Source organism: Anoplopoma fimbria, chromosome 9 (assembly GCF_027596085.1).
Source record: "Anoplopoma fimbria isolate UVic2021 breed Golden Eagle Sablefish chromosome 9, Afim_UVic_2022, whole genome shotgun sequence".
Classification (NCBI taxonomy): domain Eukaryota; kingdom Metazoa; phylum Chordata; class Actinopteri; order Perciformes; family Anoplopomatidae; genus Anoplopoma; species Anoplopoma fimbria.
This window is the reverse complement of record NC_072457.1, coordinates 3,360,984-3,386,633: the sequence shown is the minus strand read 5'-3', so window position 1 is coordinate 3,386,633 and position 25,650 is coordinate 3,360,984. Positions and strand designations below refer to the sequence as shown.

Sequence of the window (25,650 nt, the reverse complement as noted above, 5' to 3'; positions counted from 1 at the left end):
GTTAAGAACTATTATATACCAAGAAACATGGGGAAAGAAAGTCAGAACTTAACTGATATGATTTACAAAGGGAAAGCTTTTCATTTTATTAATTTTATTATTTGTATTTTTATTGTATAATCTGCTTTATTTATTAACTGTTTCACTGTAGTTGAGCTGCTGCAACAATCAATAAAGCAATATATCTATCTATATTTAAATCATTCACAATTCACAATTAAATACTACAAACTCGTCCAAAGCATGTTTTTTTCCGCTTCCACTTATATGTTTCATAACATTTACTCATGTTACATCATAATTTCCATATTTGTTGACATGGATTTTAAATGCACCTTTTGTGGAACTGAGCCAGACACAATTGTGAATTTTTTCACTGCCCCTTCACATTTGTGTTTTCAAAAGATATAGAGATGTTTGTTCATAACCAGACTGGACATTTTAAGTACACCTAAAGATGTTATCACTTAATTAGAATGTCACAATAATAAACCTTTGAGTTACATGACACATTTCACACACATAAGGCAAGATGATCTGAAGCCATTCCCAAACTTTAATATGTTTTTAGTTGAATACAACTTTACTACCCTGAGCCTTCCACTTAGCACTTATTGTATTCATATTAGTTTGTTGCACTTATTGTATTCGTATTAGTCTGTTGCACTTATTGTATTCGTATTAGTTTGTTGCACTTATTGTGTTCATACTAGTTTGTTTCTGTACTTTTGCTCTGGTTTATGCTCTTAGATGCTTGTTTAAGAAAGGAGATGCACTTATGACTTCTGGTGACTAGTAGTTCTCTTGAATACCTATGTTGAATACATTTATTATAAGTCTCTTTGGATAAAAGCGTCTGCTAAATGACTGTAATGTAATGTAATGTAACTGAGCCAGACACACTTATTAATTTGCTTTGTCACTGCCCCTTCACATTTGTGTTTTGAAAAGATAGATGTTTGTTCATAACCAGACTGAACATTTTATAACAACTACACCTAAAGATGTTATCACTTAATTAGAATGTCACAATAATAAACCTTTGAGTTACATGACACATTTCACACACATAAGGCAAGATGATCTGAAGCCATTCCCAAACTTTAACATGTTTTTAGTTGAATACAACTTGTACTATGTATTTTCTTTTTGTATTTGTTATAGTATTGTTATTTTTAAAAATATTATATAGGTGGAGGCTTCAAATAAGCCCAGTGGGCTTTCTGCCTCTTCCTGCACTGTAATATAATTTATCAATGTTGTGTTTTTTATATTTTTCAATTGTGCAAATAAACTAAACTATAAACTATAAACTACAAACTACTTCCTATTGACAAGGCTGCTGAATTCAAACCGACCAATCACAGTGAGAGACATTCGACAAACGAACCAATGGCTGACGAGGTGGGCGGGGCCTGAAGGACAACAGCGGAGGATTCAAACGGAACATGGCTGCGGGTAAAGATGTTGACGAAAACACGCACAGTAGAAGGTAAGAACGAACATTATTCCTTTTTTATTTCATGTTATCTACAGTCACACACTAGTAGCATCACTCACGGCTAAAGCTGAACATTAGACATCTAAAACTGGTGAACGTAGGTTACGTTTTGTGAGCGCTGTCACTCTTACGTAGCTTACGTCAGCTACGTAGCGTTACCATAACGACGGGCATTGTGTTAGTTATCTGCAGCACTGTGCGTATCTGTTAACGTGTTTATTTGGTTTTGTTTTGGTCGGAATCATCAGCCTGCGTTAGCTTTAGGAGGCGTTAGCACTGTTAGCCTAGCTTCGGCGTCTTCCGCTGTGACGTCATCTTACGTTACGTTACGTTACGTTGCACGTCATCTGTTGGCTCAGCTTCATTCATCTGCTTCAGCTTCATGTTAATGATGCAGTGCTGTGGGATGAACCCACTACTCCCACTGCTCCCACTACTCCCACCCACTACTCCCACTGCTCCCACTACTCCCACTGCTCCCACTACTCCCACTGCTCCCACTGCTCCCACTACTCCCACTACTCCCACTGCTCTGCTCCCACTACTCCCCACTGCTCCCACTACTCCCACTACTCCCACTCTACTCCCACTGCTCTGCTCCCACTACTCTACTCCCACTGCTCTGCTCCCACTACTCCCACTGCTCCCACACTCCCTCCCACTACTCCCACTGCTCCCACTACTCCCACCCACTGCTCCCACTGCTCCCACTACTCCCACCCACTGCCCCCCACTACTCCCACTGCTCCCACTACTCCCACTGCTCCCACTACTCCCACTACTCCCACTGCTCCCACTGCTCCCACTGCTCCCACTACTCCCACTCCCACCCACTGCTCCCACTGCTCCCACTGCTCCCACTACTCCCACTGCTCCCACTACTCCCACTGCTCCCACTACTCCCACCCACTGCTCCCACTGCTCCCACTGCTCCCACTACTCCCACTGCTCCCACTACTCCCACTGCTCCCACTACTCCCACTACTCCCACTGCTCCCACTACTCCCACTGCTCTGCTCCCACTGCTCCCACTGCTCCCACTGCTCCCACTACTCCCACTGCTCCCACTACTCCCACTGCTCCCACTACTCCCACTGCTCCCACTACTCCCACCCACTGCTCCCACTACTCCCACTACTCCCACTGCTCCCACTCCCACTACTCCTACTGCTCCCACTACTCCCACCCACTTTCCTCCCACTACTTCCACTTATTTCCCACTATTTATTCCTACCCACTTATTCCCATATATTTATTCCTATTTTTTTCCTATTTATTTCCTTTTCCTATTTATTTCCTATTCCTATTTATTTCCTATTCCTATATATTTATTTCCTATTTATTTCCATTTATTTCCTATTCATTCCCTATTTATTTCTTATTTATTTTCCTATTTATTCCCTATTTATTTATTCCTATTTTTCCCTATATTTTCCTATTTATTCAATTGCGTTACAGGCATGAACGTAATATTAATAAGCCCTGAATCACATCCTGTCTTTGTTTATCTTATGATGGTCAAACTTTGCTGAAATTGTGCGAGGTGTCGTTTCTACTCTGTGGTCGTTGTTGTGGCTGTAGACAGTAATGCTGTTGTGTTGGCTCTATAGACGACGTTGTTGAAGATAAGGTTAAAATGGCATTATGAAGATTTACACGTCATGAAGAGTCCTGCAACCTGTGGAAGCAGCTGTATGATGTCGTCTGTGGCTATGGGAGCAGCTTTCTAAAGTCTGAGGAATATACGCCTTCTACCGATGTCATCAGGGTTATTTCATCTTTGGCTATTTGACATAACATGTTTTCTGTGTATACACAATTTAATGAATGTGGAAGTTGATCAAAGATGTCTAATTATTTAGAACCACTAGTTGTTGAAGCATACACAAATCCATTGAGCAACCACCTTTTTAAAACTAAGAAGCCTGTGTTGTTTTTTTTAACCTCACGATTACTGTATTATCAGGTGTATGAAGTCCTCTCCAATAATAATCGCCCTGCGTCTCCCCCTCAGAGGAACAGTGTGCAGTATGGTGATCAATCATGAGGAATCACCGGGCGGCTCTCGCGCTGGCCGACCACCAGTCATCTTCAACCCGGACTTCTTTGTGGAAAAACTCCGCCATGAGAACCCCGATGTTTTCCTGGAACTGGTGCTCAGTAACATCACTCGCCTTATTGATCTTCCCGGGACAGAGTTCGCACAGCTCCTTGGCGAGGAAAGCCCTAAGACCCCGACGGGGGGAAATGGAGGCTTCTTTCGCTCTTTCAACTTCCTCAAGCGCAAAGGTCAGAGGTCAACTAGGTGACATTTAGAATAACCACCAGCAACAGCCTCAGTGAATATCCCCCCCTCGTTTTTCTACACAATTTTGACATTAAGCACACCAAGAGATGTGGCTACCTGTTATGTTTGTAGCCTGTTTGATCTTGTGTGCCAATACGTACTTAAACAGGATGTATGAAATGTCATCGGCCTTGTTCTTAGCGTTAATATCAGCTTTAAACCTATGTTGTCTTTTGTTTGTGATGAGATTCATCTATTGTAATGCAAATGTGGCAGAAATGGATGCGCTCTTACAGTAACCTAATGGTATCACTCACTCTCATTTCCTCCTATTATTTTCACAGATAAAGGTGTTGTCTTTGGAACCCCACTGACAGAGAGCTGCATTGCCCAGATCTACCAGCTCATTGAGTACCTCAGCAAAAGTGAGTCATTCAGTAAAAACAGAAGAAGAGTTGTTTTTACATCCTCAATGCTGTGACTATCAGAAGCAAATGTCAGTGACGACTTCTTGGTGTTTAAAGAAAGAACAAAATGTTCTTTGACGAATAATACAGTGATTGCTTTTAAACCATCAACAACCCTGATGTTTGAGCTTTAGCTGGAATAAAAAAAGACAAATGCCAAGAATGAGTAAGCCTAAATTAGTCTAAATTAGACCAAAATGTTTTGAAAATATCAGATGTTTTAACTTTTTTACGTGCTGATACCGACCTGCTCTTACACACTCAGATCTGCACGTTGAGGGTCTATTTCGGGTGCCGGGGAACAGTGTTCGGCAGCAGACCCTGAAGGAGCTCCTCAACAGCGGGGTCGACGTCGACCTGAGGTGTGGAGACTTCCACCCCAATGACGTGGCCACGCTGCTCAAGACTTTCCTGGGAGAGCTGCCCGAGCCCCTGCTCACACACAGACACTTCCACGCACACCTTAAGATAGCTGGTATGAATACACAAACAAATACTGGACGATACAATAAACACTATAGTATTCCAATGTCATGTTTTAGTCAAAAATTTAGAGTAGCAGCAACGAAAGCTAGACATTCAATTCATTAATTCCTTTTTTAAATTTCAGTGCAAAATTGTTTGTCATGGACAATTGCTTAACAGGAGGAACAAGGCAGCTCTTCTTTTTTTTTTTTGTAGTGATTTGAGTAAGTTTATCCATGACTTATCCACTTCCTCCACCCATGTCCCGCCTCCAGATATGACTCTGTTTGACGAACACGGCAACAAGACAGCGATACCCAACAAGGAGCGTCAAATAGAGGCCCTGCAGCTTCTCTTCCTGCTGCTACCTCAGGCCAACCGTTCACTGCTCAAACTGCTGCTGGACCTGCTCTACCACACTGCCAGGCAGCAGGACAAGAACAAGATGTCCGCCTCCAACCTGGCGCTCATGTTTGCGCCGCATGTCGTCTGGCCCAGACATGTAAGATTTGTAGTTTATAACAACATAATGAGGGTGCAAGGACCAGGGTCTTGTAACATATGACAAAATCATGGCTGAAGACGGTTTCGCTCAATTTGGGAGAGAATATTTTTGCTACAATTATTAGTGGCGCAACGGCCACCGTCCCAAAAATCATTCCACCACTATGAAGTCTGTAAACCATCAAAAATCCTAAATATTATCCTTTTACTTTGTTTTATTCATCCATAGTTTTTCTTTGTTCATAAAAATACAATTCAAATGATTTGAAAAAAATAAATAAATCTTAGTAGTTTTAATGGTATATCATAAGCTGCTTAGAGCTTAGTGTAAACAAGCCATAACAACAATTGTACATGATTACATGTGAACACATCATGATAATGTTATAATTTACCTTTGCCCAATTCTAATTTTCACTGATCAGAGCCTGAACGCATCATAATGTAAATGAACGGAACCTCCGTTTGTTAGCCGTTAGTGCTAACGTTACTAGCTCTCCTGTTGAATTAAACTCAGATTGGTTGTTTACAATGTAATATCAGAGACTAGAAAAGCATAAAAGCTGATGTCCTGATCTCATATTTTACTGAATATTTGCAGATAACGATCGTCAGTAAAACTTTATGTCACACTGTGATGGTTAACGTGAAACTGTGTAATTAATCAGTGGTTAACATGCGTGCCGAAACGCGAGGGGGGAGCCGTAACAATTTTTCATCCAGCTTACAGAACATTGCTCTATTCTAATACGCTATCCTTGTAGACAATGTCACCTAAAGCGACAGTTCAGCCCAAAATCAGAAATACATATTTTGCTTCTTACCTGTAGTGCTATTTATCAGTCTAAACCGATTTATTGTGATTTTCCTTATTTGGAGATATCGGCCATAGAGTGTTTAAGTTGTTTTTCTGACTCCTGTTCTCTCTCTTGCTCCAGATGACAGCCACTGACCTGAAAGACAATCTGAAGAAACTGAACAACAGCATGGCCTTCCTCATCAAACACTCGCAGAAACTCTTCAGGGTGATTATTGTCAATACACACGACGGAACAATCAAACATTTAGATATTAAACTAGGTTAGTTATATTGTTTTCAGATGATAAAAGTCAGCAGATACTCTTGAGAGTCAAGCACAGAAACTAACTGGGCTCTAGAAACACAATATGTGACGAGTTTAATGGATAATACAGTGGTTGAGTGACTTGTGTCTGCTGTGTGTGGTTCAGGCTCCAGTCTACCTGCGGGAATATGCCAGAATGCACTTCACTGGGACCAAAACTCTGCAGACCAAGGTTAGTGGAGGGAAGCAGTTTGTCCTCACTTACCACTCCTCTTAAAATGGCATTTCATTGTATTAACTCCCTTCCTTTTTTTTCCTCTAAACTTCCAATCAAATGCAGTTTTAGGGGAAGATAATAATAATGTTAAATCTGATGAATTAAAATGGTAGCATTTTTTCTTTTCAAAAAGAGAGTGAAATATGTAGGAACAGTGGTAGTGTTTGGTGTATTTTAACAAATTAAGGAGTTTTACGTGACTTCCGGAACATTATGATCTCATAAAGTTACAGAAGTGAAGGAGAGAATTCAATGGAGCCGTTTTAGGCAGCTCAGGAGCTTCTGGGGGGGGACTCCTTTTAGGCGTGGACTCCAGGTTTTACACTCTACAGACCTTTTACATGTAAAAAAATATATATAACACACTAAAGGAGAGGGAAAAAGTGGAAAGGCATAATAGGGCCACTTTAAGCCGCTCGCTATTGCACTCCGACCCAACCCTCACATCACTGGTGTGACCAGGGTCGGCCTTGAGCAGATGGTATCACTTTATGCAGATGACTTGCATCTCTGCCCTAATATAAACCTAGTGTGCTCTCTGTTCTTAGCTCATTTGGTGTCATCCCTGGCTACAAGCTAAATTTTAACAAGTGTGAACTCTTCCCTGCTGCTCGCAAATGCCCACTTCAATAATATTTAGGATGAAAAAAAAAACCATGTTGAAACAGTTTGAGAAACTCCCGTTAAAAATGTGGAAAACACCAATTAAAAGAGTGTCTGACTTGCCGTCTCTCCTCACTCAGGACGATCTGGAGCTGCTGGCGGCGAGCAGCTCCCCGGCTCAGCGGACGGCGCTGCCCCTGAAGAGGACGGCTGTTCGGGGGCCAGCTCTCAGGAGCAGTGCCAATCACCGGCTCAGCAATACACAGAAGAGGCTCTGAAGGAGCTCTTCAGACACGTCCACCACAACATGCCGGACTCCGCCAAGAAGAAGAAACTCGTCCGACAGGTTTCACCTTTTAACCGTCTGAGAAAAAAACATAAATGTAGACGCCGAGCTCCTTCTGCTGTAGAACTAACCCGATGTCAGTTTGCTTTAGAGTTTTTGTGTTGTTTGTCTTTTAACATTAAATGTAAGCGATGTTCTCTTTGTCCAATGTGCAGTTAGTCAAGCAGACGACCTCAGGGACGCCGACTAATGAGAACCACCAGGCGCCTCCGGCTCCCGGCAAGAAACATCCGCGGTCCCGCTCCTTTGGTGGCCTCATCAAGGTACCAAACAATCTGAAAGTTGAAATGAACCTGATTTATTCCACATTTCATTTACAGTAACCTACAGAACATGGAAGTCAAAGTCAGAGCATTAGTTGCGTTAGAGTCATTTTTGGTGGTTTTACTTCACCTCATGAATCACTCACCAACTATTTGGTCCTGTTAGGCCTTTAAGGATTGCTTTCCTGTCAGCATACTTAGGTCTCTTTATTCAGAGAAGTTCAAAAGTCCCATGAGCCGTAATGAAGAGTGATTCAAGTTTTAGATGGATGTTTTAGCCTCACAAATACGAAACATTGGCTTGCTAGAAACTCCCGACTGTTGGTCCGACACTGAGGAGCAATTCTGGTCGTTCTTGTTGGTCTGTGATAATGATGTATTTTATTATTTACCACTCACAAAGACAGTTTTTCAGTGAATTAAACAAAAAATCAGGGCAAACGATATTCAAAATGTAGCGAAAAAGCTAATTTAACAGAATTGTACAGCGCGGCTCATCAGGTTGAATATTTCAGCAGTTAGAAAGCTGTTTAAATAATCTTTTGACATCAAGAAATCCTCTGGTTGACTACAGCCCTACTAGTGACGTAGATCAAAGAAAATCTGAAATTGAATATATTGAAATATGCCAATCTTTATATGTTCAAATTCAAAGCCTATCAAGAGGTGATGCGAGGGTCAGGGCTTTTTAATATCTGGGTATACCCGACCTGTTTTGAGAGCCACACAACTGTCACTCTCACTTAAACTTAAACACAACGAACCGTTTGTTTCCTTTTTCCCCCTCTGATGCTCTGCTAACAGCGCAAAGCTCGCGGTGAGCAGCTGACAGCGGAGAGGCGGGTCCGCCACATCTCCCCTGATATCGTCACCAGGGCAGGAAGGAAACCCGGAAAAGAGAACGTCATCCTGCAAGGGGTAAGTCCTTTTAGAGAATGTCTAATGCACTTTATATTTTCAGTTGTGCTTTTTCCTCTCGTTGGCTTTGTGTTATCTACTTCCTTGGCATTGAGATTATTTTGCGCTCGACAGTTAGGGTTGCCGTTGGCGACCAATATATTTAAAATATTTGTTGAATTAGTGATATTTTAATTATTACTGATACAGACGGTTGTCTACAGACTCCTGTGTGCAGAGGCATCGGTTTTAGAGACAACTGCGTGTGGGGAAAGTTCGACTAACCCGTCAGCAACACAAACAAATGTGGAAACTAATTCAACGGGCAAAGAACCAGATGAAGTTGAACGAAAAAAAAAAAAGGAAATGTTCGAAGTCTCGTGAGGCGAAGTATTCGGACGTTTTTGAGCTGGATGGAGAATTATACTGTAAATCATGTTAAAAATGACTAATCTTCATTATTATGCTGATGTTTAGTATCTTAATTACTCAAAATATAAGGGGACTAAAAACGACAAACAAAAGCTGACGCCCGGCAACCACATTTAAAAGTGAGTGTTGAGCCCTGAATGTGTCTGAATGAAAGTCTACTCTTTTTTTTTTTTTTTTTTCTGCTGCCACAAAATTCCACAAAAATCACCCGACATTTCATCTTGTGTTTGTGTTTGTGTTTGTGTAGGTGAACAGCCCACTGAATGGTCATGTGTTGGGGAAAGCTGGACTGGTGGTAAAAAACCCAGACTTCACTTTCAAGAAGGACAAAGCTCTGAAGGTTTCCAAGGTATGACACCGTTACCCGGCCCAAGAAACAAACCCTGTCCAAATACTGCTCATACATTTAGAGGCATGAAAACGTGACACTTTTTTTTTTTTTTTATGTCTTACCAAACAATGTGTAAAACCAAGCTTTTTGTCTTAGTTTTGTAAATTCATTCATTCCATGTAAACCAGGACTTTAAAAATACATGTTTTTGTGTTAATTAGAAACTTGAATTTTTCATAACAAAAAATACATTTGAGAATCAAGAAACAGCTGAATATAGACATCAATAGACATTTTTTTTCTCAAATTGTTTTCTTTGCACAGGACATAGACTTGCATTATGTTTAATCTTTTTCTCACAAAGATTTAGGATTTAATTCATTAATTTATGCGTGCCTCTCACCTCTCTCTCTCTCTCTCTCTCTCTCTCTCTCCTCCCTCCCTCCCTCCATTCGTCTCTCGGCAGGACTCTCTCTGTGTGACCAGGATGTGTTTCTCTCCTTCTCAGGAGATCTCACTGTAATAAAAACTCCTCCTCGTCTCGGACGGGACTTGCTTGGGCAGTATTAATGTAATTATTCCTCCTGTTTATCATCGTAGTACGTCTATTATTTTTTTTACTGTGACTAAAATACAGCAGCTTTTAGCCGCCGCCAGAGCGACCAAACCAAAGGCAGGAACTCGCCGCTGGACATCCGTCAAGATGTGAGTTTGACAAACTGCTACCGTGTGTGAATAAATCCTCCAGATGGTCTCAATGTAATATTGAATCTGCTCCGATTCACACGAAACAGTTATGACCTCGATAGGATATCTAATAAGCTAAATCAGTTTTTTTTTTATTTACAGAAATGCCTCCAAAATATTCCCTCTCATTGCCGTTGATTTATTATTTAGCCTTCAGATAATAAAATGATGTATCAATATGGAGAATATTTTTTTAACGCCTGATTCAGTTAAGTTATAATAATTGATCAGCCACACTTTTTCTTAAACAATGCCCAAAAAAGGCATTTGGTTTGTGAGAATATGAGTCGCACCAGAATGCAAATTTCTCTTTTTAATAGCCCTCTTAATTTTTTTTTTACCAAATGAATTCTGGTGTCTATGGTACATTGGAATCTTTCTGCCAGCAGAATTTATTTTATTTTTTTTATTTGAATCAGAGATGATTCTTTTATTTTGGTGAATGGGTGTCAGTAGATACAATAATTACGTTAAATAACCTCGATATAACAGAACCATCTAGGACCTAAATGATCTGCTGAAACATCATGTTTTAACTGCTAAAGCATTATAAAAAAAAAATGTCTAATAAAGTCTAAACTTTGGGGCCGATTCTTAGCTCTACCTTAATGTGAATAACCTAAAAGCAAACAGTAAGCAGGGCCTTTGCTTTGGTTTGGCTTCACTTGAAACTTGTTTTAGTAGCTACTGTATCAGAACCTATGACCACTAACAGTCTGCTGTAGAGTGTGGGACACGTATACATGTTGTACAGGTTGCTGTTGTCTTTATTTAGGAATGGGGATGTTGTGTTTTTTTTGGTACGATGTGTTGTAACTCTTTCGTTATCTGATGATTATTTCTCCTTGTTGTGCTGCTGATGCAGAATCAGAGAGCAGGTCACTTTATTTTTCCAATCCTTCATCCTGAAATGAAAAACAGGATTTCCTTGATGATCTCCTTTTTCATCATAAACAATACATGTTTAATACATATTATTTTACTTTAACTTTTTTCTTCAGCTGGATGATGGAAGGGGTCACGTGGTGGGAAGATTTGTTGTGTTGATGGTTTAAATGAAAGTTTCCTTTTTGTATGAATTTACGCTGGTTGGAATGAGCAGAAATCTGTTGCAGTCAGCTCCTCATGTGCTCTCGTATATCTGAGGAGAACCGTGTTAAGAGGAGGCCACTCTTGGTAAAACACGAGTCTGAGTAAAGTAAGAAAGGAACTTAAAGTCAGGCAGTGTCACCTGTTTCTGTTTTATTTACATTATGATAAAACTTAATCCTGTTACAGTTATTAATGTGGAATTTAATGCGCATCGTCCCGAACTATTTAATCGGGTTAGACGCAGAAAGCGACTTGTTTTTAAGATTGTTTGTGCGAGTAAAGGGTCGTAATTTTACGGGAGGAATGTAACAATCTCAGCATAAAGGTCTAGTATGTCTAATCTAATAAAATCTAACTAAATACAGTCTAAAATTACAAAAATCGTGATTCAAATCTGAATATATCTCAAAAAGAACAAGTACGTAAAAAGTGACAAAAAAACACTGATGCATTGTCATTTTTGTGTGTTTTCAAAAAGTGAAAATTTACTTAATGCCCCCTTTTTTAAATATTTGGGACTTTTTTCCCCCTGTTCCTTCAGCTTTACTCTTCTCGGTTTGACTTATCTGACTTCTGCTCAGTCTGTTGTGTAGCGTGGGACGGATGCACCAGAACCAGTATGTGTTACTGCTGCATCCTGTTTTTGAGAGTGTCGCGGACGTCGTAACGATGGGTTTGTTGAAAGTGATTGACCGTGACTGACATGTCACTATGACACCTTACCTCTTATTGCTGTTTTTTTACAGTATATTAACATTTTTTTTACTTTGTCCATTTGACAAGGACCTTTTTTTTTTTTTTCCTAAATGAATCTCATCATTATCAGTTAAAAGACTGAAGTTTTACAAACCTGTTTTTAAAGGAAAGCTTAATTGGATTGTGTTGTATTTATTACTGTTTGGGAAACAAAAATGTTTTTGGTACATTGACTATTTTTCATATTTTTTTTATATTACTTTTGTAACTCAGAAGAGAGTTGTTACTTTCTGTATGATGTGGAGATGTTGTTTTATATTTGAAACACAAAAAGTCCCTTTCAGCCTTTTTTTTGTTTATTTTCAAATCTGTCTGTGTGTCTTCGTTTTTCTCTACTACATAAATGTGAAACATTTAGTTACTGATCTCTGTCACGGATGAGTTCTTCTGTACGCTGTGCCAACAACTGAATTGTGGGTGGAATTAACTTCATTTAAACCTAACATGAATGATTAGTTGCACCTTATTTCTTTATTACTGAGACGTGGAAAACTTTTAATTTGCTTTTAAGGGTGATTAAAAATAAATTGTCCGTCTAATTGGTCATGATGAACTCATCTGTGAGTGTTGCACGTCTGGTTTAATCTGTGATAACCTTTTTGTTTTTTTGTTTTTGTATTTTAGTGTAAAGTAAGTCACCCTTGTACAGTTCATTGGATTCCTTGGCGAACCTTCCGCTTTGGATTAAAAACTTTTGATGTTTCATACCGAGTCTGTTTTAAATGAATGTTTCAATTGATTTTATTCTTTGTTTGTTATATTTTCAAGTGTAATTGCTCTGTACCCAAAGGCTTCACACACATGCACTGTTCGTGTTTGCCCACTAGAGGGTGCTATCAAACAACCCAGAGGTGTAGAGAATACCCTGCTAGTGTTTTTATACTATGTTGGCCTTTTAATTGACTCTTACTCTGCTGCCCATCTTGACAGTTTCTATTTATCCTTATATAACAATGATAATAATGATAGTTGTATCATATGTTATAGGTACCCATTGAGAAACTCTTTCTCTCTCTCCCCCCCACTCCAGGAAGGTCAGAGGTCAGGCTCAGCCAGCGAGGTGTCCCCAGGAGCTGGTAGGGATTCAGCAGTGCAGGCAGAGTGATTCCTCAGATTTCCCAGATTAGCAGCCTACTTCTACTTGTAATCCATTAAAGGAACACTCGATCTCTAACGTAGAACAACGACAAGATCAGTTAGGCAAAACGTTTTAGCACGATGGGACGATCTCATATCTGATTTGACAGGTTCATAAATTAGGGCTGTTGGGTTTTCACCTGCAGTGAAACAGGGTTAATGCTTTTATTCAGGTCCAGTTTATTGCTTAATCAACAGGACGACAAAATGATCATTGATTAGTGGTAGAATGCCCAGCCGTAAATGACATTTTTGAGGTAGTTGCACAGTAAAAGAACATTTCACCGAGGTTAACTTTGTTGTGATGTTAAATACACACATCTCTCTTCTTTAGGTAATCATGATCTGAAGTCATTTTGAGTTGTGCATCTTTAAATGTTTGTTTCAGGAGGCTTGATCTAAAGTCTGTTTATGGCCTTTAGTCTGAGTGCAACTGAAAACACTGCAAATATAATGAAGCAGAATTTGCAAAAATCTAAAATTTTAAACAGATATGTGTTCGTTGTCGGTTTGTCCGTCGATTATCTTCTTTATTAATCATTTGATGAAATAATAGTCAGAAAAAAAGTCTTAACATTGTCATCGAAGGTGACAACTTCAAACTGCTTGTTTTGTTTTTGTCCGACCAAGAGTCCAAAACTCAGACTTTCAGTTTACTGTCGTGAAAGACAAGAGAAAAGCAGCAAATTCTCACAGCTGAGAATATGAAACAATGAGGCAAACAAAAGGCAATGACTTTTCTTGAAAAAAATCAAAACAGTCAACTCATTTTCATTCAATTTTAAATAAATCAAGTAGTGCTTAAGCAGTGTTCTACTTATATATCCCCCCACATGTTGCTCTCACAAACAAGTTGGATGTACGAATATTTCTTCGTTTGCTGAAAACGTGTCTTAAAAGTCTCACCAGGAGGTCATTTAACACCCACTTACTCTGCCGGCTTAATTGATCCAATTAACCAAATCATATATTTATCACTATGATGCTGATTTGACAATAGAAAAGTCCTCTCTAGTCAGTTGGATGAGAAGTTTTTAATTTTTTTTTTTTATGTGCCAGATGACTTTAAATTCAGGGACTTGATCTGAAGCTTTTTGTGAATTGACGCGTTTCAGAGCAAAGCATCTGCTCTGTCGATCCAGAAATCAATTCAGACGCGTCTGGAGTAAAAGCCCCCCCACCCCCACCAACACCACCACCAACCTCTCCACCCAGAAGGCTATTATGGCCCCAGATATAAGGGGGGGGGTCCACCCCATGGAGATGTCAACATCTCGTCCCTCCTTTTGTTGCAGATTATCGCCACGAATGACTCATTCCATTCAGCTGCAGCCGGGAGCTCCGCCTGTGGCCAATTTGTTTTTCCATCCCTTCTGAGGAGCGCTTGGTTAAATGAACCCGGCGCGTGGGGGCAGAAGACAAAAAGTGAGGCCACGAGCAATAATCACTCATGTATGGTGGTAAATAGAAAGCCCGGGGTAAACTGTGCCCTCCAGTTGTTGATCGTCAAATCAAGCCAAGAATCTTAATTATTCTCCACATTAGCCCATGATTTATTTTCCAGATCACATGATGATGTTGTGCTAAATATGACAATTGCCCCCAAAAATTCTATACTTCTTACAAAAGGACTTTTACGCCGTCACCCTGCTATCCATTCATCATTCGTACTGTTCTTTTTAGAGCTCCAGGGTGAGAAAAAACTCGAACTAATGGCAAGAAGTCATTTTTTAAAGCAAAAAATTAAACATTTGCAAGGTTCAGACTATTTGCTAATTTTCTCTGGTTTTTTTATCCTTGTAAATTTTGTCATTGATTCGACAGAATAGGAAAATATCACTTTGAGCTCTGGTAAATAGTCAGTTTTCACTATCCTCAGGTTAAAGGTTCATTTGGAGGTGGATTAGGCGATAATGAAGACATGTTTGCACTCATACTGGTTTTGTTTCAATCCTTAAAAAGGCAACTGAACTCTTTTAGTGGTATAAATGTAGCTTTCACCCTCCACCACATATCATCCTGATGATTCAGATTCTTTTTTTCTTCTTCTTCTCCTTGGTAATATGGCAAAAGCCGAAGCCAGCGTTTCTGTGGAGATCAAAAAAAAAAGAAGCTCCATTTGAATTTCAGAGCTTTGCCAGTGAATTCATAATAGACCTCTGAGTAAGCTCTGTGGCAGCTTATGGCATTCCAGTTATGCCAGTCTCACAAGAAACCCCCCCACCACCATCACCACCACCACCACCACCCCTCCTTTTCACCCCCGCAACCAACCCAAGTTCCTGCAGCCCGGTGCAAAATCTTAATATTCATTTGTACAATATTTTCTCCTATTTCTGTCCACACATTTTTCCCCATCGGATGCTTCAGTGTGATCACGATTTCCTCTCCTCCCTCTCTCTCTCTCTGTCCCTCTCTTCCTCCCTCTCTCTCTTCTCGTTGTGTCCATGCAGCCCTTGGGCTCTTTTTCTTGCCCAAGGGAGGAAAACGCATGTGGGCGAGAGAGATAGACGGTAAGTGGGAGAGGGCAAGAGAGAGAGAGAGAGAGAGAGAGAAAAAAGGCTTCCGTCACTGGAGGTGGCGGCTCCTGCTACTGCTGTCACTGAATAGATGTGAGTTCACTCCGGGTGCTGTGTGTGTGTGTCCGGGTGCTGCTGTGTGTGTGTGTGTGTGTGTGTGTGTGTGTGTGTGTGTGTGTGTGTGTGTGTGTGTGTGTGTGTGTGTGTGTGTGTGTGTGTGTGTGTGTGTGTGTGACTGGGGGGGGGGGGGTGGCGGGTGGTGGGAGGAGTCTCGGTGCTGTTATTTGTAAAAGCTTTTGATGGATGATTGCTCTGTGTGTGTGTGTGTGTGTGTGTGTGTGTGTGTGTGTGTGTGTGTGTGTGTGTGTGTGTGTGTGTGTGTGTGTGTGTGTGTGTGTGTGTGTGTGTGTGTGTGTGTGTGTGTGTGTGAGTAGAGGGAGTGAGGGAGTCCCCCCTTTCTTTTCTTTTTTTTTTTTTTTTTTTTCTCTAGTGGCTCACTGTTCAGTGCACAATGACTCAATGAAAAGTGGAGGGGAGAGGCAAACACACTGTACGGCTGCACGAGAGAGAGAGAGGAGGGAGGGAGAGAGAGAGAGCAGAGAACACACAGGAGAGTAGAAGAAGAGAAGCTCTGAAGGGACAAGAAGAAGAAGAAGAGGAAGAGGATATACTTGTCTTATTTCTCCCCTTCTTGTCTTTATCTCCGATTGGCCGGCTTTGCATCAAGTTGCAGCTGAACTTCACCTGGCTGTCTGTCTCAGCCTCTTTCACGCAATCTACTCATTGGACTTTAAGCCTTTTTTTCTTCCACTTTTGGAGGGGTTGTCCTGGTGTTGGTGGTGGTGGTGGTGGTGTGTTGGCGGTCAGGGAGAGAAGGATGGTGAAGGAGGGGAGAGGATCCGTCGGCTGGTTTCTGCAGTGTGGCGGAGTGCCGCAGGAGAGCAGGATGCCTGCTGGGTCAGGAGGCTGCAGGACCAGTGCAGTGGCGGCTTCGGCGGCCCCAGGCAGGGCTCATCAGTCTGGGCTGCGGACGATGCTGGCGTGGGGCGTCCTGGTGCTGGTGGCAGGACGGGGGGGCGTGGAGGCGTGCCCGGCTCCCTGCAGCTGCCTGGGGAACACCGTGGACTGCCACGGCCTGGGGATCCACTCCATACCCAGAAACATCCCCAGAGGGACTGAGAGGCTGTGAGTACTCGTACACACACTGACCACGTGTGTGTGTTCATATTATTCTATACTAGGACCAAACGATCAGGGATGGATTCAAGAGGGGAATCCTTCAAAGTGACGGCATACTGCTGCTCCTCACTAAAAGCAACAATTTTAGGTTTTAGTTTCAGTGTGTGAAGGTCCTCACACGTATATAAAAACGGGCACACATATTTGATGGATTGTGCTAAACGTGTGTGTATTCGTGTTCAGGTTTTCACACTTAATCTGCTATTCCTGGTTGGTTGCAGTGCATCTTCTCTTCATGCTTCTTCCAGCTCTCTTTACCGGTAGTCTGTTTAACTTCATATCACACACACACACACACACACACACACACACACACACACACACACACACACACACACACACACACACACACACACACACACACACACACACACACACACACACTTTGACTCTCCACTTGACTCCCAGGATTCAGAGTGCTGGTCTGCGGCATCATTGCTCTTTTCTTGCAATTGTTCCCTGTTGCAAGCACAAGGTTAATCTTTCTGTAATTTTCTCTGAATCGCCATCTTTTTCATGATTCGCGTATATATCATTCAGCGTACAAATTCCTCAACGCCTATTAGAGAAAAATTCCAAGCATATCGTCATGTTCTCTCCCTCTTGCTCTTTTCTTATTCCACTCATCTCTCTGTATCTTGTTCAGCTAATGCACTATAACTGCACAACATTCAATAAAATGTCATATAATCTCTTGGGCTTTCCTCTACCAAAGAAAATCTTAGGCGACTAAGTCGATTTTAATTAACAGATCTATAAAAAGAGTTTCTCCACAAAGATTCACACAAAAGCACCACTTTAAATCTTGTCTTCCCCACAGATGTGTTCAAGTTTCTTTGGAATATGTCATTCAGCATGAAAAAAGGCATAAAAACTACTAACCGACTATAGAAGTCTTAGTTGACTGAGACCAAAACGACAGATTCGCTCGACTAACCGACTTAGAGGGGGAAGCACCTTTTTAAGCTGCTTCTCCTCCTGTAAGACAAATCTATTTTCAAAGTAAAACTGTAAAAGTGCTGACTTACCTCACTAAACAACATAACATTTGTACATGTGAACATATGTTTGAGACTGTAAAATCTCTAAAAGGATGAAAACAGGCCACCGCTGACAGCTCGGATGGTTTGATTTGTCTTAACAATGTGTTCCATCATTTAAAACGTTGTCTGATGGCATCACTAAAAGGAGCAACATAGGACACTAAGAGCGTTAATAATGCAGCAAACAGTTATTGTCTATGTAAAGATATAGTGGAGTAATAAAACATTTTGTACTGTTAGCGCTGTTAGCCTGGGCCGTGGGATCGTAGCTATGTTGAGAACCTTTGAGAGGCAATCAGAACGCTCCAAATCTTGTGTTATCAACCTTATTAAAGTCGTAAAAGTTGCTTTTTTAACTACCGTATTTTCCGCACTATAAGGCGCACTTAAAGGCCTTTAATTTTCTCAAAAAACGACAGTGCGCCTTATAATCCGGAGCGCCTTATATATGGATTAATTCTGGTTGTGCTTACTGACCTCGAAGCGAATTTGTGTGGTACACGGCGCTCTGTCAACATGTTTTAGTACGACTTTGGTAAACTACAAAGCCGCACCGCATGCAGCATTACGGCCACCGTAGTCAGGAGCGTCGCGGAGTAATACACACTGTGCTTCACCATCATATTACAGTGTGTGTGTATAAGGACCCCAACATGGCTCCTGTCAAGAGACACGCTTACGACGCGGACTTCAAACTCAAGGCTGTCAGTCACGCAGTAGAACATGGGAATAGAGCAGCTGCGAGAGAATTCAACATTAATGAATCAATGGTACGGAAGTGGAGGAAGCAAGAAGATGACCAGCGCCAAGTAAAGAAGACCACACAGAGTTTCCGAGGGAACAAAGCGAGATGGCCACAGTTAGAGGACAAAATTGAACAGTGGGTTATTGAACAGAGAGCAGCAGGTAGAAGTGTCTCTACAGTCTCTATTCGACTGAAGGCAACAGCGTTAGCACGGGACATGAATATCAATGACTTTCGAGGCGTTCCTTCTTGGTGCTTTCGTTTTATGAGAAGACGTAATCTCTCCATCCGCACACGAACTACCGTCTCGCAGCAACTGCCAAAAGATTACCACTTTCCGCGCATACTGCAAAAACAAGATCACTGAAAAGAAGATCCGGCCAGAGCACATCACCAACATGGACGAGGTTCCCCTCACCTTTGATAGTTATTGTGAATACGCTCATTAACGTTTGAACAATGTTGAGAGTTATTGTGAACACGTTTAATAAAGTTTGACTGACTGACTGTTTTGTTTCGCTTAATGCGCCTTATAGTCCGGTGCGCTTTATATATGAAAAAAGATCGAAAATAGACCATTCATTGACAGTGCGCCTTATAATCCAGTGCGCCCTATAGTGCGGAAAATACGGTATTTTAGATCACATAAGCCCGCCCACTTTCTAACAGTCCAATCAAATGCAAAGGATTTGATTTAAATCCCTCTTGTGACTGTACATCATCCAAATATTCCGTTTCATACTCACAGTACAGAAGCTAAATATAATCTAACTTCCTTTTCACTGGGACTCTAAATATTAAGCTAGCTATCTCCTATATACTGTCCTCTAAGACATTGCCGATCCAATTTTCATGCCACTTTGAGGAATGGCACGTGGTTGTAATTAAAAGTCAGGGGGCGACTCCTCTGGTTGTATAGAAGTCTATGAGAAAATGACTCTACTTCTCTCTTGATTTATTCCCTCAGTAAACATTGTAAACATGAGTTTATGGTCTCAATCTCTAGTTTCAAGTCTTCTTCAATACAGCATGATGTTCATTTAGTAAATGATGCTCCATTTAGAGTCAAACAGACCATAAAGCAGAGTATGCTTTATTGCAGATGGTATACGGCGTCACTTTGTCACTCCTCCACGGTCCAAATAGCTGCACTGCATTCTGGTCCGCTGCTGATACTGTTGGTGTCTCGATTGGTGTCTCTCTGCCTGTTCTGCAGTCATTTTCTCATTTTGTGCCGGCTGAATGTTGGAGCACATCGGCGTCTCTAGAAATATAAACCCTCGCTGTTTAATTGTGATTAACTGCCACTGCTGTAAAAACCTCTACTGTAGCTGACTGAAATATTTCAACCCTTTTGGACAATTATGCACCCAAAGAAATGAGCCCAGAGATGCAAGTCATGTAACCAATATCTTAAAATCTGGTTTTGGAGATTTCCATTTAGAAACTCTAATCATTTATTTAAAAAAACAAAGTGTATGTACTGTATGGGGCTGAACATGTATGTGTTTGTACATTGTGTGTGTGTGTGTGTGTGTGTGTTCATTTCAGGTTCTAGAGTGCCTCTGTGTGTGTGTGAATAATTGATGATTGTCAGGGGTTGCCGGTAGAGATACATTATCCGTCCTCCTCTCTGGTTTACTGTAGCGTGGAGGATGTTTTCCCCTCTGAGGCTGATAGCTTTATGATCGGAGACGAGGCCTCGGGGCCCCCTGGTCAAAGAGAAATGGCCCGGAAAGAACTCTGAGCCTGCAGACCCGCTTCATCCTTTTTCTTTTCTTTTTTTTCTACAACCCTGAGATTGCTAATCCTTTTTCTTTCTGAACAGACTCAGTAAAAATATACTTGAGCATCTACAAACGTTTAATTTTTATTGGCACAAATGTTGGTTTGGTTTCATTCAGTAGAGCTAAAAAGATGTCATTTATGACGTGAAAGTTCAAACTAAACCATAACGTTTGACATTTTATGCCACAATCCATATCCGATACAACAGGTGTGGGATCTGGCATCGTGTTGCAAGGCAGTTTATCATTTTATGCCAAAAAAAACAAAAACGTTTTTTTGAGTCCCGAATGGAAAGTCATTCATACCAGATTTATATTATCTCGTCTCGCCTAGTTTGTCATCTGTATCTGCTCAGACGCCCATGTCACTCATTTTCAGGTCTCTCTAACCCAATGTAAGTCTATGGGAAAAGTCCATTTGGGTCCAATGGCATCACATGACAGACCAGGAAGTTGTAAATCCACCGTTCTTCAGAGCCTGGCGCTCTTTCTGGAGGCATGGGGGTCTAGATATTCATGTATTTTGGGTTTTAGTAATCAAGATTTTTTTGATATCCGCCTCCGGATTTGTACATTTTCGATTTTGCCAAACATAAAAAACCCCTTTTTAAACACTGAACAGCTGCGTGTCTTTACTGAAACGATGTCTCCGGTCGTCTGGATAATCTACGGCCCACGCTGCTCAGCGGTCTTCAAAACGGCCGTGTGTTTGACAGAAAAAACACTCCAAATGTAAACTCAAACATTGCGCTGTGTGAACTATCCAAAGCAACAGATACATTACTTATGAAACGTTTTCCAATGCTTCCACCACCAATATTTAAAATTCCATTTAACTCCATCATGTTTAGATGGGAACAGACATTTTTTGGGAGACATTTTTCTCAAAACCTTCATATTTATTATATGTGACCCTTTTAAAGAGAACCAGACCTACACCAGAGAAGAACCAAATGACCGGGTTACTCCGTTCATGTCAACACAGCCAGTGTGACCTCTGAATTGTTTCCGTCCTCGCGGAGCTCCGGCAGCCCACCGTCCTGTAGACTCAGACAGCCTCTGCCCTGCAGGGAACTCATTAAATAGCTATTTGTTAAAGGGCTTGTCGCCCAATTAGCATGTAAAGTGATCTGAGTGTGGGTGTCAGCTGGACAGCTAGCCACTGGGGGAGAGAGAGTTACTGGACTGTGTGTGTGTGTGTGTGTGTGTGTGTGTGTGTGTGTGTGTGTGTGTGTGTGTGTGTGTGTGTGTGTGTGTGTGTGTGTGTGTGTGTGTGTGTGTGTGTGTGTGTGAGAATGTGAGAGACAGAGTGTGTGTACAGTATTCCCTGGGAGACGGGCAGCAATAAGAGGGTAATTTATCAAGGTGACTGCACCAGTCAAACTAAACACCCCCCCCCTCCTTGTTGGATTGTCATGGCAACGCGGAAAAAATGGATGCCCCTTTGGGCCCCGATGAGCATGGTTATTTGAGCTGAGGAGAGTGTGTGAGAAAGAGGATATCTGTGAAGACGAGTTCATGAGTGAGAAAAGACTGGACTTTAAGGTTTATTACTCCAATGCTTAGCAATCCTGAGTGATCTGACCTTACAATAGAGGGTTATTGGAGTTTTTTACAAGAGCAGACATATTGAGACTGTTTTGTTGGGGCTCTTGCAACAAGGACAGTTTGGTAAAAAAAACAAAAAAGGTTAATGTATTGAATGTATTATATATTTGGTCAGAAATTCTAGGCTGTTGATAATAATTAGCAATGGCACCTTCAAATTAGTAAAACAAATCTGTTAGTTACTGCTACCTCTGGGGTTTATAAATATTACCACCCAGAGTTTTGTGTTGTTATATTGATGTATCTAAAAAGTGCATTGTTTTTATTCCAAGTAGTGCAATGCCCATTCCTGGTGAGCAGCATAGTAACAATACCTAGTCAACCTAGTCACCCATTGGTTTGTAGGCTGCCGTTATGAAAGCTTGACTTTGGCGATTTCACCGTCGCCGTCTTGGAATACGGCTGTCGACCTGTAAAAATTACCATATTTGCAATGCGGAGGAGTGACGTAGGGACGCCGTTTACGTCTCTGGTAGCGGCAGAGTCAGTGAAGTGTTTTTAACTTGCATTCTCTCTAATGTCCATCAGGGGGCGACTCCTCTGGTTGTATAGAAGTCTATGAGAAAATGACTCTACTTCTCTCTTGATTTATTCCCTCAGTAAACATTGTAAACATGAGTTTATGGTCTCAATCTCTAGTTTCAAGTCTTCTTCAATACAGCATGATGTTCATTTAGTAAATGATGCTCCATTTAAAGTTCAATAGACCATTAAGCCGTATACAGCGTCTTTGTCACTCCTCAACAGTCCAAATATTTGTTCACTGGTTGCAAAAAGCCAAGATGGCGACGGCCATCATCCAAGATGGCGACGGCCAAAACGGCAGTCCACAAACCAATGTGTGACGTCACGACGACTACGAAACGAGACGCAAATTCAGGAAGAAGAAATCTTTACGCACTAATGAACAATTCTTCTGAGCACATATTCAATTAGAATGTGTACTTATATGTGCATCTTTCTCTTATCAAGTTTAACTCCAAAGTCCTTTATCATCTTGTATCTTTCTATATAAAGAACTGAAGATGCAGGAGTGCAGCTCTGAGCTCCTTAAATCTTCATTTAATTCAGAATGACTGGCAAGAACTTTAAATGCTGGGTGGGATTTTGGGCCTTCCTTACTTGTGATGACAGCGCTGTACAAGTGGAAAACTTCTCACCTAGTATTTTTTCTATGCCCAAAGCACTTTAACGTTGACACGACTTCCTGAAACTGTCGACGGACCTCACTGTGAACCGTTTTCTCTGGAAACTTGGAAGCTGTCCACAGCGAGGTCTGTGGTTTATCCTGAAGAACCTGGACATTGTCTCTGGAAAAGACATAAATGTAGTTCTTTTCAGTACTTTGAGCAACACAAACCAAATGTCATGTCACTTCCATGTGTTGAGATAACTGCGGTATCTTAAAAACAACAGTTGTAAATTAGCCGAATGATTTTCTGTCAGTAGCTGGTTGTTTTTTCTTCAGTTTCATTATCACTTCCCAATTGTTGTCTCCCAGACTCCTGTCTCTCTCACTCTCTTTCACACACACACACACACACACACACACACACACACACACACACACACACACACACACACACACACACACACACACACACACACACACACACACACACACACACCTGGTTTCATTAGCAATGCCTGCCACCTCAGCTTCTCTTTCTCTGTCCGTCTCTTAGAATCATCTTACCATTTCCCCCGCAGCCCCTCAGTGGGAAAGATGCCGCTAATGAAGTGTCATTAAGTGTGTGTGTGTGTGTGTGTGTGTGTGTGTGTGTGTGTGTGTGTGTGTGTGTGTGTGTGTGTGTGTGTGTGTGTGTGTGTGTGTGTGTGTGTGTGTGTGTGTGTGTGTGTGGTCGCTAATATTAGTCACATCCACCGTGCTGCATCTGGGGAGAAAGATGTGATGAAGGGAGTGAACAGGAGGAGGGAGGAGAAGGAAAAGAAGGGAGGATGATGATATGAAGGAGGTGTTATATGGGGGGGAGGGGGCGGGGGGGCAGAGGAGACAGGAAAAAGGAGGTGACGGTGAAAACTAAGCTTGCTTTCACATCTGCAGTGCAGTCCTGGCTCGGCCCGGTGATATTTCACGCAGCAGATTTCAGTAGTTTTCTTTCCCCCGGTCAGGAAATGTTTTGCTGTCATTCTTTGCTGTCTGAGAGGGACATTGTTCATCATCAAGTGGTTGTTCAAAATGAAACACCAGCAAGGGCTGTTTGGAAAAGGTCCTGAGAAGCATCAAGCTCAGTAACAACGTGAACTTGTTGTTCTGTTCTAATGTGACCAAAGAAAGGACAGAAGCCAACCCCGGGTTTGAACAGAATTGCTCTGAATGGGTATTAAGAAAAAAGGGTTGTTGGAAAATGTGTTTGTTTGACTTTAAATACATTTTAATGTTTTTTTTTTCACTACTCGAGACGCCCCACCCTGACGACGTGATCAGGATCAGTCCCAGGCAGCAACCTTTGGGTGTGAAAAGTGAAGCTAATCAGGAAGTGTCTTAAACTTGCATTCTCTCTACTGGCCATCAGGGGGCGACTCCTCTGGTTGTATAGAAGTCTATGAGAAAATGACTCTACTTCTCTCTTGATTTATTCCCTCAGTAAACATTGTAAACATGAGTTTATGGTCTCAATCTCTAGTTTCAAGTCTTCTTCAATACAGCATGATGTTCATTTAGTAAATGATGCTCCATTTAGAGTCAAACAGACCATAAGGCAGGGTATGCTTTAGGGGCGGGGCTAGCTTGTGATTGACAGGTCAAAGTGTATTTTTACTTCATAAAAGTAAATTGTTACATTTTAGTCGCTTAAAAATGTCTTATTCAGCGTTCGTTTGTTCTTAGCTCCTCCCTCTCGTGTCACATTGTGGTTGTACAAAAAAAACAAGATGGCTGCGGCCAAAATGCCAAACTCAAGGCTTCAAAAAGGCAGTCCACAAACCGATTGGTGACATCACTGTGACTATGTCCACTTCCTAAATACTCTGGTCCTGATACTAAAGCAGTACCTCAGTTTTGAGTTTAACTGCGCTATGTTTATCGACAAATCCCCCTTTTTTTTACATTTAGAAAAATATACAAAATGTATCAATGCAACAAAGTTAAATAAAGATCAGAAAATATATGTAAAGAAGACTTCCATCTTCTGATACAACACAGTTTTTGATTCTTGATTCTATTGACAAATTGTCGTTGGTGTTAAAAAAAGTATTGAGATTTGATACTCGGCTTAACTTCCTGTACTCACTGACTCACTGTATGTCTTCTATCTTTATATTTTCTCTCTACCCACACCGAGTATCTCATCGTCTTTACCCGTCCCCCCCCCCACCCCCACCCCTCCCTCCCGCTCTCCCTCCATGTCAGATCCAACAGTGGCTAGCAGAGCTGAGCGGATCAACTGCCTCGCTGCCCAAAGAGGCTGTGATTGTGTGTGTGTGTGTGTGAGACGCGTTCTGCTTTAATGAGCTATTGTTTGGCCGAGTCGCCACTCGAGGGGAGTCTGTCGCTCAGCTGACCCCTGACCCCGCCAT

At 41.5% G+C, this 25,650-nt stretch overlaps 2 protein-coding genes across 2 annotated transcripts in view; both read left to right on the top strand.

Moving 5' to 3' along the window:
• The first annotated feature begins 1,414 nt into the window (after positions 1–1,414).
• On the top strand, positions 1,415–12,004 carry arhgap19 (Rho GTPase activating protein 19). The gene is given in 13 exon segments (XM_054604420.1): positions 1,415–1,492; positions 3,516–3,790; positions 4,133–4,213; positions 4,521–4,730; positions 4,996–5,222; positions 6,163–6,249; positions 6,455–6,520; positions 7,309–7,378; positions 7,381–7,514; positions 7,670–7,777; positions 8,582–8,695; positions 9,354–9,455; positions 9,904–12,004. Coding segments are annotated over 13 exon segments (1,575 nt in total). The 5' UTR covers positions 1,415–1,448; the 3' UTR covers positions 9,961–12,004.
• Positions 12,005–16,565: 4,561 nt separating this feature from the next.
• The window catches only part of LOC129095255 (slit homolog 1 protein-like), a 62,618-nt gene continuing 53,533 nt past the window's right edge, over positions 16,566–25,650 (top strand). Inside the window, exon 1 of the mRNA XM_054603628.1 lies at positions 16,566–16,873. Within this exon, the coding sequence (XP_054459603.1) occupies positions 16,566–16,873 (308 nt within the window). The remainder of the gene's footprint in view (positions 16,874–25,650) is intronic.